This window comes from Lissotriton helveticus, chromosome 2_1 (assembly GCF_964261635.1).
Source record: "Lissotriton helveticus chromosome 2_1, aLisHel1.1, whole genome shotgun sequence".
Lineage (NCBI taxonomy): Eukaryota > Metazoa > Chordata > Amphibia > Caudata > Salamandridae > Lissotriton > Lissotriton helveticus.
This window is the reverse complement of record NC_136059.1, coordinates 1,523,721,625-1,523,735,118: the sequence shown is the minus strand read 5'-3', so window position 1 is coordinate 1,523,735,118 and position 13,494 is coordinate 1,523,721,625. Positions and strand designations below refer to the sequence as shown.

General features: G+C 45.2%; 1 protein-coding gene across 2 annotated transcripts in view; it reads right to left on the bottom strand.

Moving 5' to 3' along the window:
- Positions 1–13,494, bottom strand: part of LOC144818754 (uncharacterized) — a 250,040-nt gene that overhangs the window by 91,023 nt on the left and 145,523 nt on the right. For both annotated transcript variants that reach the window (XM_078676469.1, XM_078676470.1), the window contains exons 5-7: positions 9,800–9,913; positions 5,250–5,357; positions 4,807–4,905 (exon numbers count right to left, since the gene is read on the bottom strand). In XM_078676469.1, the coding sequence (XP_078532595.1) occupies positions 4,807–4,905; positions 5,250–5,357; positions 9,800–9,913 (321 nt within the window). The remainder of the gene's footprint in view (positions 1–4,806; positions 4,906–5,249; positions 5,358–9,799; positions 9,914–13,494) is intronic.

Genomic DNA, 13,494 nt, shown 5'->3' with positions numbered 1-13,494 from the left:
CAGTCCTATCATCTGGCCAAACCCAGGTGTAAATCCGGCTGGTCCCCTGATCATTGGGACATCAAGCACCACACCATTTGTTGCTGGTTGCACAATGCACAATGCCCAGGGGCCGGAAGATCCCTCAAATATTCTGGATCCCGACAAAGTGGTCTAGCCCGCTCTGCGCAATGGTTACCTCTCAACAAAAGTGCCCAAGTATGTGGCGAATCGCCTCAGGAAGCCTCCAGAGAAAGAGGTGAGGGGGCGTCTCAGGGGTTAGTGCCCGCACCGATCTTTGGCGAGGAAAGTGGCCCTCATGTCTGACACTGACACTAGAAATGCCACATTTCTGGCACAATATATCTGTGACCCTAAGAAGGGCATAGACCGGTCATGGAGATCATGCCAGGATAAGCTCCTGGACGCCATTGCCCCCATAACAAAAATCCTAGATTTGGCAGAAGCCAAGTCCTCTCGCAATCCAGTCTCCCTTGAGGCGCTTTCCTGGTGGGCACAACACGCAGTGATATTTCTTGGAAACGCCAACTGTGCGCTGTCTACTGAGGGGCGCTGCTCTCTGTTGATTATAAAGTGGACCCCAAGTTGGGGGATTTGGCTTTCACCGAAGTGAGGGCAGTGATCCCAGGGGGGCTGTTCAAGAACCGGTTATAAAGGAGCTGGGAAAAATTGTTCCATGTTCACGTCACTCGACAATGCACAGGCTTCCACGAAGAAGATCTTTCACCCCTGAATTTTTGTCAGGCCAGCTGTGGCGGGGGGGGCTCGGCCAGCCGATTCTCTGCCCAAGGCCCTCCTCTAGGTTAATGCTACTGTAAAGGGCAGGGCATCAGAGGCAAGAGAGGTCGAGGCACACAAGGTTCCTCCAGAGGGCAATTCCAAAGGTCCCAGTCAGGTGATTGTTTGCCCTTCTTCCTATCAAAGGGTGGGAGGTTGTCTGGCGGTGTTCCTACACAACTGGGAGGTGCTAACTCGGACTAGTAGAAATTCAAGTTTTTCAAATCGAGGTTTACAGCTCCCTAGCACAACGCTTCCGTCTACGTCCGTTGGTGTTTTTTAGGGGAACAAGCTTCCTTGATAGGCCAAGAAATTATGGAATTATTGCAGAAAGACACAATTGCTCAGTCTGATCTTCCCCCGCGGGGTGTCCTCCCCGACATCTTTTTCGTGGAGAAGAGGGATGGTGTTCAGCGATACGTGATGAACCTAAAGGAGTTCAATGGGTGACTGTTTTATCGCCATTTCAAGATGGAAGGTATTCATCTCTTGCGAAATCTGTTGCAGCAGGTTGTTGGATGGTGCGCTTAGATCTGAAAGACGTATACCTTACGGTTACCATTTCTGCACCTCATCGCAGGTTTCTGAAATTCCAATGAAGAGGACAAGTGTACAAGTTCAAGACTATGCCTTTTGGCTTCTCCTCAGCATCATGGTGCTTCACAAAGGTGCTCCGGCCGGCGGTGGAGTACCTCCGAGCTCAGGGCTTCCGTCTCATCATCTATCTGGATGACCTCCTGCTGAAGGATCAATGCCCCAACCGACTAAGGGAGCAATTGAAGCAATTCACCTGTTGGAAGGCTTGGGCTTTGTACAATCCAAGGACTGTTTTACTGGGGGAATATGGTATGCAGCAGAACAATGACTCCACATAATTGTGATAAATTGCAAGTTGATGGCGAGATCCTTTGCCGCCCAATGTTGGACCAAAGAGAGCGTGAGTTGCTGCGTCCTCCTAAAAATAGACAACATAATCAGCAGTTTGCTATATCAACCACCTTGGGTGGACCAGGTCAAACGTTTTGGTGGACCTAAGCAAGGAGTTCTGAATGTTCTGCCTGTTAAATAATATCTCGGTCACAGCGTACCTCTTGGGAGTCTCCAACGAGGTAGTGGATTGGTGCTCGAGGGTATGGTCGGATATGAACCTGTGGCAACTGGTTCCACAGATTTTCAAGAGGATCAACAATCGGTGGGGACATTTCACGGTGGATCTTTTCACCTCATGTCCGGTTCACCAAGTAGAAAGATACTTCAGCTGGAAGCCAGAACCCCTGGTGGTGCCAACAGATGCCTTTCTACAGGATTGATCTAGGAAGTAGGTATACGCGTTTCCCCATTAGCGATGATCATGAGCAACTCAGATAAGGTGACAACGGGCGAGGTTAGTCCCGATCATGTAATCCTACTACCCCATGCTCCAGATCTTCATGGCGTGGAGGATTACAGTGAAAGAGGTAGAGTCCTGGAACTTTCAAAGGAGGCTGAGCGGGTGTTGGCCACAGTATGGGCTAACAGGACCAACAAGCGATACAGGTCGACCTAATTGAGAAGGGTTCATTGGTGTGTACAAAAAGGTGAGAATCCCTTGGGGTCTCATGCTTTCCGATGTAATGAATTCCTTGGCTTTGCTGGCATTGCAGGGTTTGGCCTACATGACAGTGAATACTTATATGTTGGTTATTGCCGCTGGACATGTTCTGATACAGGGTTACCAGGTAGGGGAGGACCCGCTGGTAAGTCAGTGGATTAGAGGAATACATTAGCCCTGCCCCTGGAGCCTAGATTCCCCCCCTATGGGACATTAATACTGTCTTACACCTTTCAGATCTTGGCAGAGAAACACGTTTTTGTCTCGTAAAGAAATGTCAGTGAAACTTCAAATTCTATTCTGTTGAGTTTCTTGTCGCAGGGTTTCAGATGATCAGGCCCTTGATGTTACAGGCAGGGTTTTTACTCCAGAGGGAGTCATTTTCTACATTTCACAAATAACAGGTGGTATCTTACTTGGCTTTTGATACATTCCCGAAAGTGTGTGTGATATGGTGCCTGAAGGCATGTGAGAATTTGACGGAGTAGTTCTGTCCTCTGGGAGAGAGGAAATTAATAATGTCCGTCAAAAAAACTTTTAAAGCAGTCTCTTCTCCTTTTTTTTTTTTTTTCTTGGCCCCATGCAGACGGACGCCGACCAGACCCCTCGATCGGAAGACGATAAATATAAAAACTCCAGTTACTCCACACGTCCACGCATTGAGCCTATTCCTCCCTTGGCCCCATACAGACGGACGCCGACCAGACCCCTCGATCGAAAGACGACAAATATAAAAACTCCAGTTACTCCATACGTCCACGTATTTCCATACACAGGACGAATACCGTCGGCTAGCATTCTGAAGCTCACAGACCCCACGTGCGACACCTCGTTGACGCATGTCAAGACTGCCAGTAGGAACAGAATTGTCAACAGAACTATCTAACGAACTATCTGAATCGAGTCATCAGGTTATCTACTTATCAACCACTGGGTACCCATAGCACGTAGCTTCTTACCCAACAGGAGCGACTCCACAGCTTAAATACCAGAAGCTCACCCTTAAACGACAAAATATATGAAACACGCAATTTAGACCTAGATTAACGACACACTACAAAGGTCCACTTGGATACCTACATGGCTCCCTGATGAAGGCCTCCAGCCGAAACGCGCGTAGATGATGATATATCTAGCCATGTTTTAATGAATAATGTGTTAAAATTTAAAAAAAAGCCTTCGTATAGATCTTAATTTAAACTTTTTCTGACCATGAAATATGTATAGGATCCGATCATAATGGTCCATACATGCAGATAAAAAGTCAAATGTATAATGAAGGCATGCACACAATAACCATGTATATCTAAATAATAATGTGTCTTTTTACCATAATGAATATTTAATAAAATAATTTTGTACCATGTATTCTGCTTACTCATAGTTTATGCTGTCACTAGTCCGCCTTTGTCCTTTGTTTAAACATTAGTTCCTAATTATTTTTCTCAACCATTATACCTATCCCGTATTAGGAACTCTAGTCGGGGATACCCCTTCTTCCTTACATACAGCAGTCTCTTCTCTCACCATATCTTGATCGGTCCGCTAGGTCATGCAAGAAACTGGCATGGATGTGTCGCAATTCGTAGCTACTTTTCCCTGGCGTAAGGCTCGAAGATATACTTCATGCGGCAGATTAGTCTCGGACTACATGCTTAAAATGTTTTATTTTAGACTGGTTTTGGATATGGTGTCCTTGGTGGTGGGCAAGCCATGAACAAGCATTATGCTCGCCTTGGGTCCAGACATAGAATTAAATATTTCCTAGCGTACGCAATGAAAAGTTTCAATTCCATAAGGACATAGAGGCGAGGATTATTCCCAACCAAGGTTTCAGGGAACTCTTTACAGCCCTTACTTGAAATAGGAGGGATGAAATCTAACTCAGGGATAATCTTGCTCTGTAAGGTAGATGTACTGCTGTCCTTTAATTTGCTGGGACTGTTGTGTTTGGTCTTATGATGTGTTGTAGAATGCACATTTTACAGAGGTTTTTTTTATGGATTGTACCATTCTGAGAATGAAGATTTGGGTTCTGGTTACCGGCTTCATTGTTCGGTTTGTATTTTGGGTTCGGATACTGCCAAAGGAGAATAAAGAAATCATCTTGAGGCACTTCGGTCGCATAAAAGAAAGAGGAAGACAGAAAGGAGAACAATCATTATGAAGGACTGGGCACACTATTGATTGGATGAAAGTTTTTTTGACATGTTGAAGTCTGCAGGAATAAAATAAAGAAAGAAAGTAGAGCATAATCCTCGCCTACGTTTCCTTAATAGAATTGAAACTTTCCACTACGTATGTTGGGAAATGTTTCATTTGCCTCATCAAAATTCAAGGCTGATTGAATAAACAGTGTTATGCAAAACAAGGACGGCGTGCATTAGGAGAGACCGGAAAGAGGTTCAATCAACAGCACGCAGGACCGGCTTATTTACCTGTGGAGCTATTGATATCTTCCCTAGTCACAACATCCTGGTGGTCCTCGCAGTTGGCTTCTCCCTCTTCTTTTATAATGAATGAAATAACATCTTGTCCTGTTGTAAAAAAACAATCCTGGTCTAGTTAATCATAACACATACACATAACGTATGTACAAGTGGGTTTCTATTTCACATAAGGTAGTGTAAAACTTGTATCGGTTATATTCACATGTCTGTCAAAAACGTGTTAGGCGTGGGAAAGAACTGGTAAAAGACTTGATTACAAGGTAACAAGATGATCAGAGCTGTATTAGCATCTGAAGGGTCCCGAGGTGCAAGTGGAATGCGTAAATAAAGTACATTTAAGCAATGATTGAGTTGAGAATGTAACTGTTCGAAATAAGCCCTGAAATGAGAAAACTCAATATTTTAACAAATATTTCATCTTTTTAACTTGCCTCGGCTGGGATGGCGGATGTTTTGTGCTGCCTGTGTACTAGACATCGAAAAGGTGTTTGACTCTTGCTCCTTTCTCCAACAAACACCATCATTGAGAAGTGGAAACCCTGTTACAAAAAATTAAATTGTATGTAGTTGAATAAAGAGGTGCCTGACAATGGACTTCAGCAAGCTCATAAATTGCCACAAAACTACTTCACGAAACAACGATACACACCAGCACTTTGACTTATGGCCTGCCTGCTTTTTTTAACATACTTTATTGAACACCTCAGCCGTATAAAAGTAGGGACATTCGCAATACATACAGTATTTTGTTTTTGTTGTTCTCAACTTATACATTATACATATTTGCTTAGGGAAAAACTACTGGTTTACAAATGTGATTACTGCCTGCCTGCTTGTGTATCCAGGCTAGGTTATATAATGGAGAAAGCCTGGCTGCAGAGCCCAGTTTTCACTATTCCACAGACATGTCTTCTCAACATTTTATGTAGCTTTACACCCAAACACATTGCGTTTGTGTAATCCTTTCCAGCGTCAAAAACATTGCCAGAGAAAGTAATCCACATGTGCCCTGTTCTCTCATTTTCACCCTCTCAAATGCAGTGATACCTTCACTGTACCTCCATGGCTCGTTTACCCCAGCTTGGGGATGTCTAAGTGAGTGGGTAAAGAAATAAATGGCTTTCCTAAGGTGTATTCATTTGTAAGGATGATAAGGTACATTGAGACATATACGTTCTGGTAAATAGGATAGGAACACACTTCTGCAGAAAGTATGAGTCTGAATTTCTAAAAATATCAACCAGTAATTTGTGTGCTCGTTTACAGAATGCTTGACACTTTAGTTGTATTAAGTTAAAAAAACTGTTCTAAAAATGAAAAATCTTAAGTGTGGTAAATTGAATCAGAGAAAAACAGAGACTGTGATAGCACACAGACAACGTAGCACATACCTTTGAAAAGGTGTGTGCCTTTAGCAATAAAAGTGAGCAATTTGCTTATCCAAATAGAGTGCATTATATGGCCGTCCTGGAATAACGTACGTACGCAACACTACCCAAATATGATTCTGCCCTGTAAACACAGACTGTCTCAGAAACTAAAGAAAAAAAGCCTCACATTGATGGGCAAGCAGTGGGAAGACTAGAACACAGGATGTACCAGATCATAGACACCTATTACGATGATGTAGAAATTATGGGATGAGCCTGAAAGAGGGTCCTGGATGTAGGAGGACTGAAAAAAGTTATAAGATAAGACAGCTTTAATAATTTTACTCAAATAATGCTCCATTGCTGTCTGTCAATCTGGCCTCACACCCCAGTTAGGCTGGATCTGTTGAGCCAAAAACTAGTGTAAGAGCAGAGACCTCAGTGTATGGGGGTACTATCAAGTACCGCCAGAATGGATGTTTAGCAGTACATGTTCACCAGTGCAGGCTCCACAGTTGTTTCCCAACTTTTGCTTCAACCCTATACCAACTATGTCCACAGAGGCCCTTAGATTCAGTGGATCCACTTTTACTGATCACAAGTTTATAAGCAGGCAAAGGATGACAAATGGGCAGAGGAGCAGCCGACTAGGGCAAAGAAAGAGGAATAGAATCCAGTTTAGTTTATGTCCGTAAGGAGATAAGTTAAAGTATGGTTGGGTACTCTATCCACTATGCAACCCCTCTACAGTTTGAAACCAGCCTTCCCCTTTTCAATGTACCATGAGGAAATGGTAACCTTCTACAACACTGGTGGGAACGAGTTCTCCAGAATGGAAACATTTGAGCTGATGTGTGCTACGAAGCTCCGCTATACTGAGCGGGAGGCTCCTCTATCTGTCCTTTCTCTCAGTTGGTATGAAGCCATCCTGGAGGCGAGTGAAATACAGCATCTAAAGCTTAAGAGCAAGCATAAAGTGCTGATTTGGTGACACAGGCTGACTCCAGCTCAATACCAAAGCAGCTGTCAAGGTAAGAAAGTTAGAGCCTATTCTGCGAGCTGGCTGAATGTAAGAAATTGGTATTACTTGGTAAAAGGCATGAAGGTGACAGAATTCCCTGGCCAATATTTTATTGGCTGAGCTACTTAGAGATGATCAGTGTTCTCTTAAGTATTTAGCAGAGTTGAAAAAGACAGATCCCCAGGAGTTCGCCACAGCTGCTGAGAATTGGACTGCCAATAGGGTTGAATATAAGGGGTAGGATACACTTATGCCAGTCCAAGGAGATAAGTATGGCTAGCTGCCTTAGAGGAATGGCAACGGCAGTTCCAAGGTGACCCAGAAGGCCACAGGAAGGAGCCCATTACCAAGGGCTACTCATGGAATAGAACACAAACCTTTAAAGGAAGGTGGTTGGTAAGATGTGGCAAGAAGGGTCACAATACCTGTTTCAACACAGATGCTCTGGTGCGGATAACTAGCCTAGTTTCCCATACCTAGGTTCATACCTGTGGCCCAGAAAAGGTGTCAGTGGTTTCTCTGGACTGGTGAGAGTTAGATTCTAAAGTAGTTATATCCCTCCCAACACAGATTTCCCTCCAAACACCCATGGGGATGGGCACAAAGTCACTGCTCCCAGATACTGTAGTGAGCATGGCCACAGTGGAAGAACAGTTTATAGTACCAAGAAAAGTACCCATGTTGTCCGAGCATTGTCAGGAGAGATCTAGCTTATCCACTAGTGCATGTACTACTCCAGGCGTAGGACAAGATTGAGAGGGTCCTTACAGGAGTTTGGGAACTACATAAGCATGAACTTACAGCACAAAATTCTACCTGTTTATCAAAAATTACAACTGTTTTCTTACCACCGTTGAATTGATATTGAGACCTCGATGGCTCATAGCTCTCAAACCTAGGAAGTGATTTAGTTTGGCAGATAATTACTCCTTCACAAACACAATAGATATTCCATCAACCTTATTACAAATGGCATAGGATATAATGCACTTTTAATAAAACGGAAAGAATATCCGTCACGGTTGTGATGGCATAATCCATCCCTCAAACTCTTAAACCTGTCCCTTAATTCGTAATTTATTTAACTGATATTCCAGGATATTCGCAGTTTGTTTGAATTAAAATCTGAATTCAGTTCATTCAAGATTGTGCTTATGCTGGAATACCCTGTTTCCCTTCCCTCCATTAGTGTACACAATCCATAGAAAAATACCACACACCAATCTAACATCTACCCCTTCCAGAGTATGGTATGTTGCATTTTGAAAGACTCTAGCTTAGCATTTTGCATTTAAAAGCTGTTACCTTCTTGCCATGAATTCATAGGATTGTGACAATGGCCGAAGCATGGCTGGGTTTATGAGCTGTAACAATGGTAGTATATTTGTGGTTCTACTGTTGTTATAACAGGTGTGTGTTTTTATAAAGAATATTTTTATTTAGTTATATTCAAATAATACTTCAAGACCACCAGCTGTACATAGCATCTATTGTCAGGCTATTTGATAAGTGTATTAACAAGAGTTAGTAGTGGTGACAAAGAGGCAAGATATCTATTTACTGCCCTATCCAGACTTGGTTAGGTGGGCATAAGGAGGCCTCTTTAAAATGTTCTATTGTTGGGGGGTGGGTGCATGATGGAGTAGTAAGCACAGTGATACCCAAATATATGGCATGAATGTTCTGTGATGGATGTGTAGCAGGTTTTCTGTCAAGTGCAATGTACTGAATGTTTTTATGTGTAGCTTCCAAGTGGTACATGTTGTTGATATGTTATTCACATTTATAAAGTGCCAATCATCAATATTATAGCTTAGTAGTGTATTCTCTAACTAGGTGCTCCTTTCTGTGTATCTGGGAAGGTCATTAATTGAAGTGGAATAGCCATAATTTGATAGTGTTGTGACCTTACATATTCCAAGCTTTGGGCCATACTACAAGTTTACCAGCTTTAATGGGTCTCAATTTCGTCCCAATTAAATATTGATACTGTAGAGTGTAACAATACCTGTAGCAAAATACCAATAGGAATCCTAGTTAAGGAGATGAGAATGAAATAAAAACTGTAGTATTGTAAATTGGGAAAACTTCTGTTTCTTCCCAAATCTCTACTTCACTCTTGCAGTGAGGCTTTGCTATATTGGATTTTTAATATATTCTACCTTGTGTTGCTAGTGTAATTTTTTTGTGTAAAGGGATGCTGTGAACATGTTGGAATCCAAGTGAATGGCATATCTGCTTAGTGTTGTATGCCTCAGCAGTATTTTTGCAGCCACATCAAAATAATTTAAATTGCTAGAACCCGTCTTTCCATATGTTTCTAAAATAATTTAAATGACCAGAACCTTTCTTTCCATATGTTTCTTCAATTATACTAATCTAGACACAACCAAGGGCGCTGAGGTGTGAAAGGAGATTTTTTTAGGGGATGTTAACAGCAAGTAATGAAATTCAAGAACTAAATTCAACTGCATACAGGTTCACAGTTTAAAAGTCTCAGACTGTTATTATGCTTCAAAGACTACAAAAAGGCATGGCTTGATTCATATTTACCACGGACTACCTTACATTTCAATAACCTTTAGCTCACCTTTGCTGCGATTATGATTAATTCCTGATCCTTCTGACCTAGACCAATTTCGCCCGTGCAACTCTTCTTGTTGAATTTGAAGGAAAACATCTGAGCGCATGGCAGGATAACAGTCTGTGAAGGGAACATAAAAGGATTATTCAATATATTGCGCTTTACTTCTTAAGAGTAAAAGACTCACAATGGATTAACGGGATCAAATCAAAACATTCACCCCAGTCAAGAAATCTGGGTTAAATCCATCATTCTGTTGCTCACCATGCCACCCCAGTTTAGACCTGGCCATATGCAAATCAGTCTGGACACTGTGCCTCATGGGAACAGTCGAGCCCGAACCGCCAAGCCAGGTCCTACCTGGACCGGAAAGAAGCATCCTAGGACCGTTTTCAGGGTTTCTGGTTGATGGGCCCAAACATGAATGGCGTGGGGAGCAAAGAAAATGATGGATTTAGGCCCAGATCTCTGTACTGGGGTGAATGTATGACATTGTTCTGCATTCGGTATGTTGGAAAAAGCGGCAGCATCTGTGAGGCTTGCACAAAAAACATGACTACATTTGTCCTTCACTGGGAACCACACACCCAATTTTAGGGCCTGACTTTCAGAGGGTAGCGTTGCAGAGAAGTCGGAGGCTTACTCAAGGGAGGTGGTGTGGGCTAGTAATCAATATTTGCAGGTACGCAGAAATAACACTCCATAACTGATTGTCCAGTCTGGACTTTACTTTAAAAAGTAAGAGTACATTTATTAAACACACACACACTACTCAATACTATGCACCAATTTACAAATATACATAAGCTGTTGGAATTACTTTGGGACATTGCATAACATCTCCACCCCTCCCACAAAGGGGGGTGGGGTCTAGCACCACCACTCCCATGTATACACATCATCTTGCCCCCAATGCAGTTAGTTGAACATAACCTGGAGCGAGGGCCCTGCGCACTGGCACCATCTAGTGGCAACCTCCCCCTCATCCCCGGATCTCAACAAGCATTTAAATTAGGTAACACTGTCTTGGTGACACAAAACCCTGACTGCGCATTTCTCACTGACCATGAAGTATGCACCTCTCCATCTTAAGGGCTAGCAGTTTGGGTTCTTAGCCTAAGCGCAGCAGCAAGAATACATGTTAAATGCATCACTTTAGAATGGTAGTACTCATCACATTTGGGTATCATTCAAATGCACTGCAATTACAGCCCCTAAAGGCATCACAGGTGAAATATATACACAAAAAGGAGCATAGAGGGAAAATAGAGACACAGGTCGCCCTCCACTCATATGGATATGCAAACAATAATGACCAGGTCCCACATAGGCTATATATATTTTTCTAGCAATGCACTTCTTCTTGCACTACTTTAGCAAATGTCTCCCCTTAATTTATGAACCATGGGGTAGGAAGTACAATGTTGCCATGCCACGTTAAAAGGCCTCCATCCCTTCTAAGACAGTCGAGAAGAACGGACAATAAACACAAAAGTGTAGTGAAAAAATGTGAGAAAGCGAGATGACCCCTCACGGGCGAACCGCCAAACGGGAACCCTGGTAGGTACTCACCAGTGTTGCCCTGTTATCATCGGCGGTCATCAAGCTTATTAAATATGGTGTCCAAATCAATGTGCAAGTTCAATTTAAAGTGCAGTGAAAGAAAGTGCAAACCACAAAACAGACAAACAGTGTAATGCGACGAGAAAGGATCTGCACTTAAATATGCCTTTTATTCTCCTTCTTAGTGCAGCCTCTCAATTAAAAAGCAGGAAGTGGCTATTAATTATATAACCACATACCATACGCCTGGCCAGAGGAGGGGGGTCACCCTCAGTTAGGCATTATGGGGCGCTTCAGGCTCCTCTTGGTGAATATTATAGCAGCTGCTCTCCCGCTGCGTCGGGGAGAGTCGCGATGTGGGCCTCTGGCCGTGGCGTCCCTCATTGGAGAGTCCGGTCCCACCCGGACCCCCAGGTGAGTGATTCGGCTCGGGGAGCCCACCCCCGGCCTATCCGAATAATTCTGGGGCCTGGTCCCACCCAGGCCCCTTCCACCTCTGTTGCGGGGCCCGGTCCCACCCTGGCCCCTGGTTTCACGGGGTCCGGTCCCACCCGGACCCCGCATGGCCATCTGCATGGAGAGCTACCTGGGGAGTCCACCCTCACCTGCTTCTAAGGGAGCCGGCTCAACACATCGGGTCTGCCCGCTCCAGTGGGTAGACGCGCCAGATTCCTCCGGCTTAACTCAGGGCCCAGGGTGGGCTCCTGGTGCCCAGCTTGGCGGCATTTTGACTGGGAGCGCGGCGGCGCTCCCCAACTTTGCTTTGGGCCCACGGATGGGGTCCGGGGTCCCTCTAGACCTCTTTCCGGGGGGCGTGACGGCGCTTCCTGCACCTAGCTCCTCGCCATCTTCAAGGTCAGAGGATGGGGTCCCCGGCCTCTTTCGCCCATTTCCGCGGGGGCGCAGCGGTGCTCCCCCTCCTCATCTTCGTGACCCGGGGGTCGGGGTCCCAGGCCCCCTTGCGTACATTTTCGCGGGGGCGCGACGGTGCTCTCCCTCCTCCCACATCACCGGGGGCTAGGGTGGGCGCCTGGCCCCCTTCCTGGGACACGTCACGGGGCCGCAACGGCACCCCCGACTTTGCTTCCTCCTGGGCAGCCCCAGGGACCTGACTCACCCCGGGGGAATCTCCGAGACAAGCGGCAGAGCCCCACGTTGTCGGTCTTCTCAGGGGTCAAAGATCGTCTACTTTCTGGGGGCCATAGCTCAGCCCCTGGGGGTCCGATCTGCCCCATTTTCATGTCTTCTTGCTCCTGGTGGCGCCCCTAGCCACTGGGAGCACTCTCCTTCGCCCTCCTGGCTTCTGAGAGGGTGCATTCTGCAGGGAGAGGTCTTCTCTGGCTCCCTGCACCCGCCTTTCACCTGGCTCTCCTCCTGGACCTCTCTTCTCCCTGCGCAGAGGCCCCTGCTTCTGCGCACTTCTGGGCTCTTCTTCTGGTGCTGTAAGGGACCTGGGGGGCAGTCAGGGGGTTCCTCCTTCCAACTGCCCATTGCGAGGCTCCAGCACCTTCTGCCTCAGCAGACCACAACCAAGAGAGAGCTTCTCTTCGTGTGCAGCACTTTTAAAAAAAAACTGAATAGGGGGTTCGCAGGAAGTCTCTGTTGGTCCTATCAAACATCGACACATCACTTCCCTGCCCCTGCTCCCTCCTTCTCATCCAGTCTCTGGGCTTGTTCAAGATGGCATCGTCCAAGGTCTCGTGCCACATGGTCTCTGAAAAAAAAAAAAGTCCCCCCTCGCTGGCTTCCCTCCTTGGTGCAGCCTGGTGCCAGGCACCCAGTGATAGCTGCTGATGGATGAGCCTGTAGCCCCACCCATCTTCTCTTTGTGGAGAGGAGGCCTTAGCTTGTGGAAGAAAGGTTATCAATCCATCCAACTGAGGTCAGCCCTCAGCCTGGCCCTGGTTATGACTGACTCAGAGAAATGTGACATTTGTGGATGACCCAAAAGAAGTACAAATATGACTTTGGACTCTGCAGAATACTCATTTTCACATCCGCTACAGTGGACTTTAGTGCGTGTCTGGATTCTGTAGGCCTTATGAAAGTTAGTCTAGCACATGGGCTCAACATCTCCCTAGGGGAATAATGAAGTGAAAAACAGTAAACCACACTGACTTTCCCTGGCATGTTCCTTC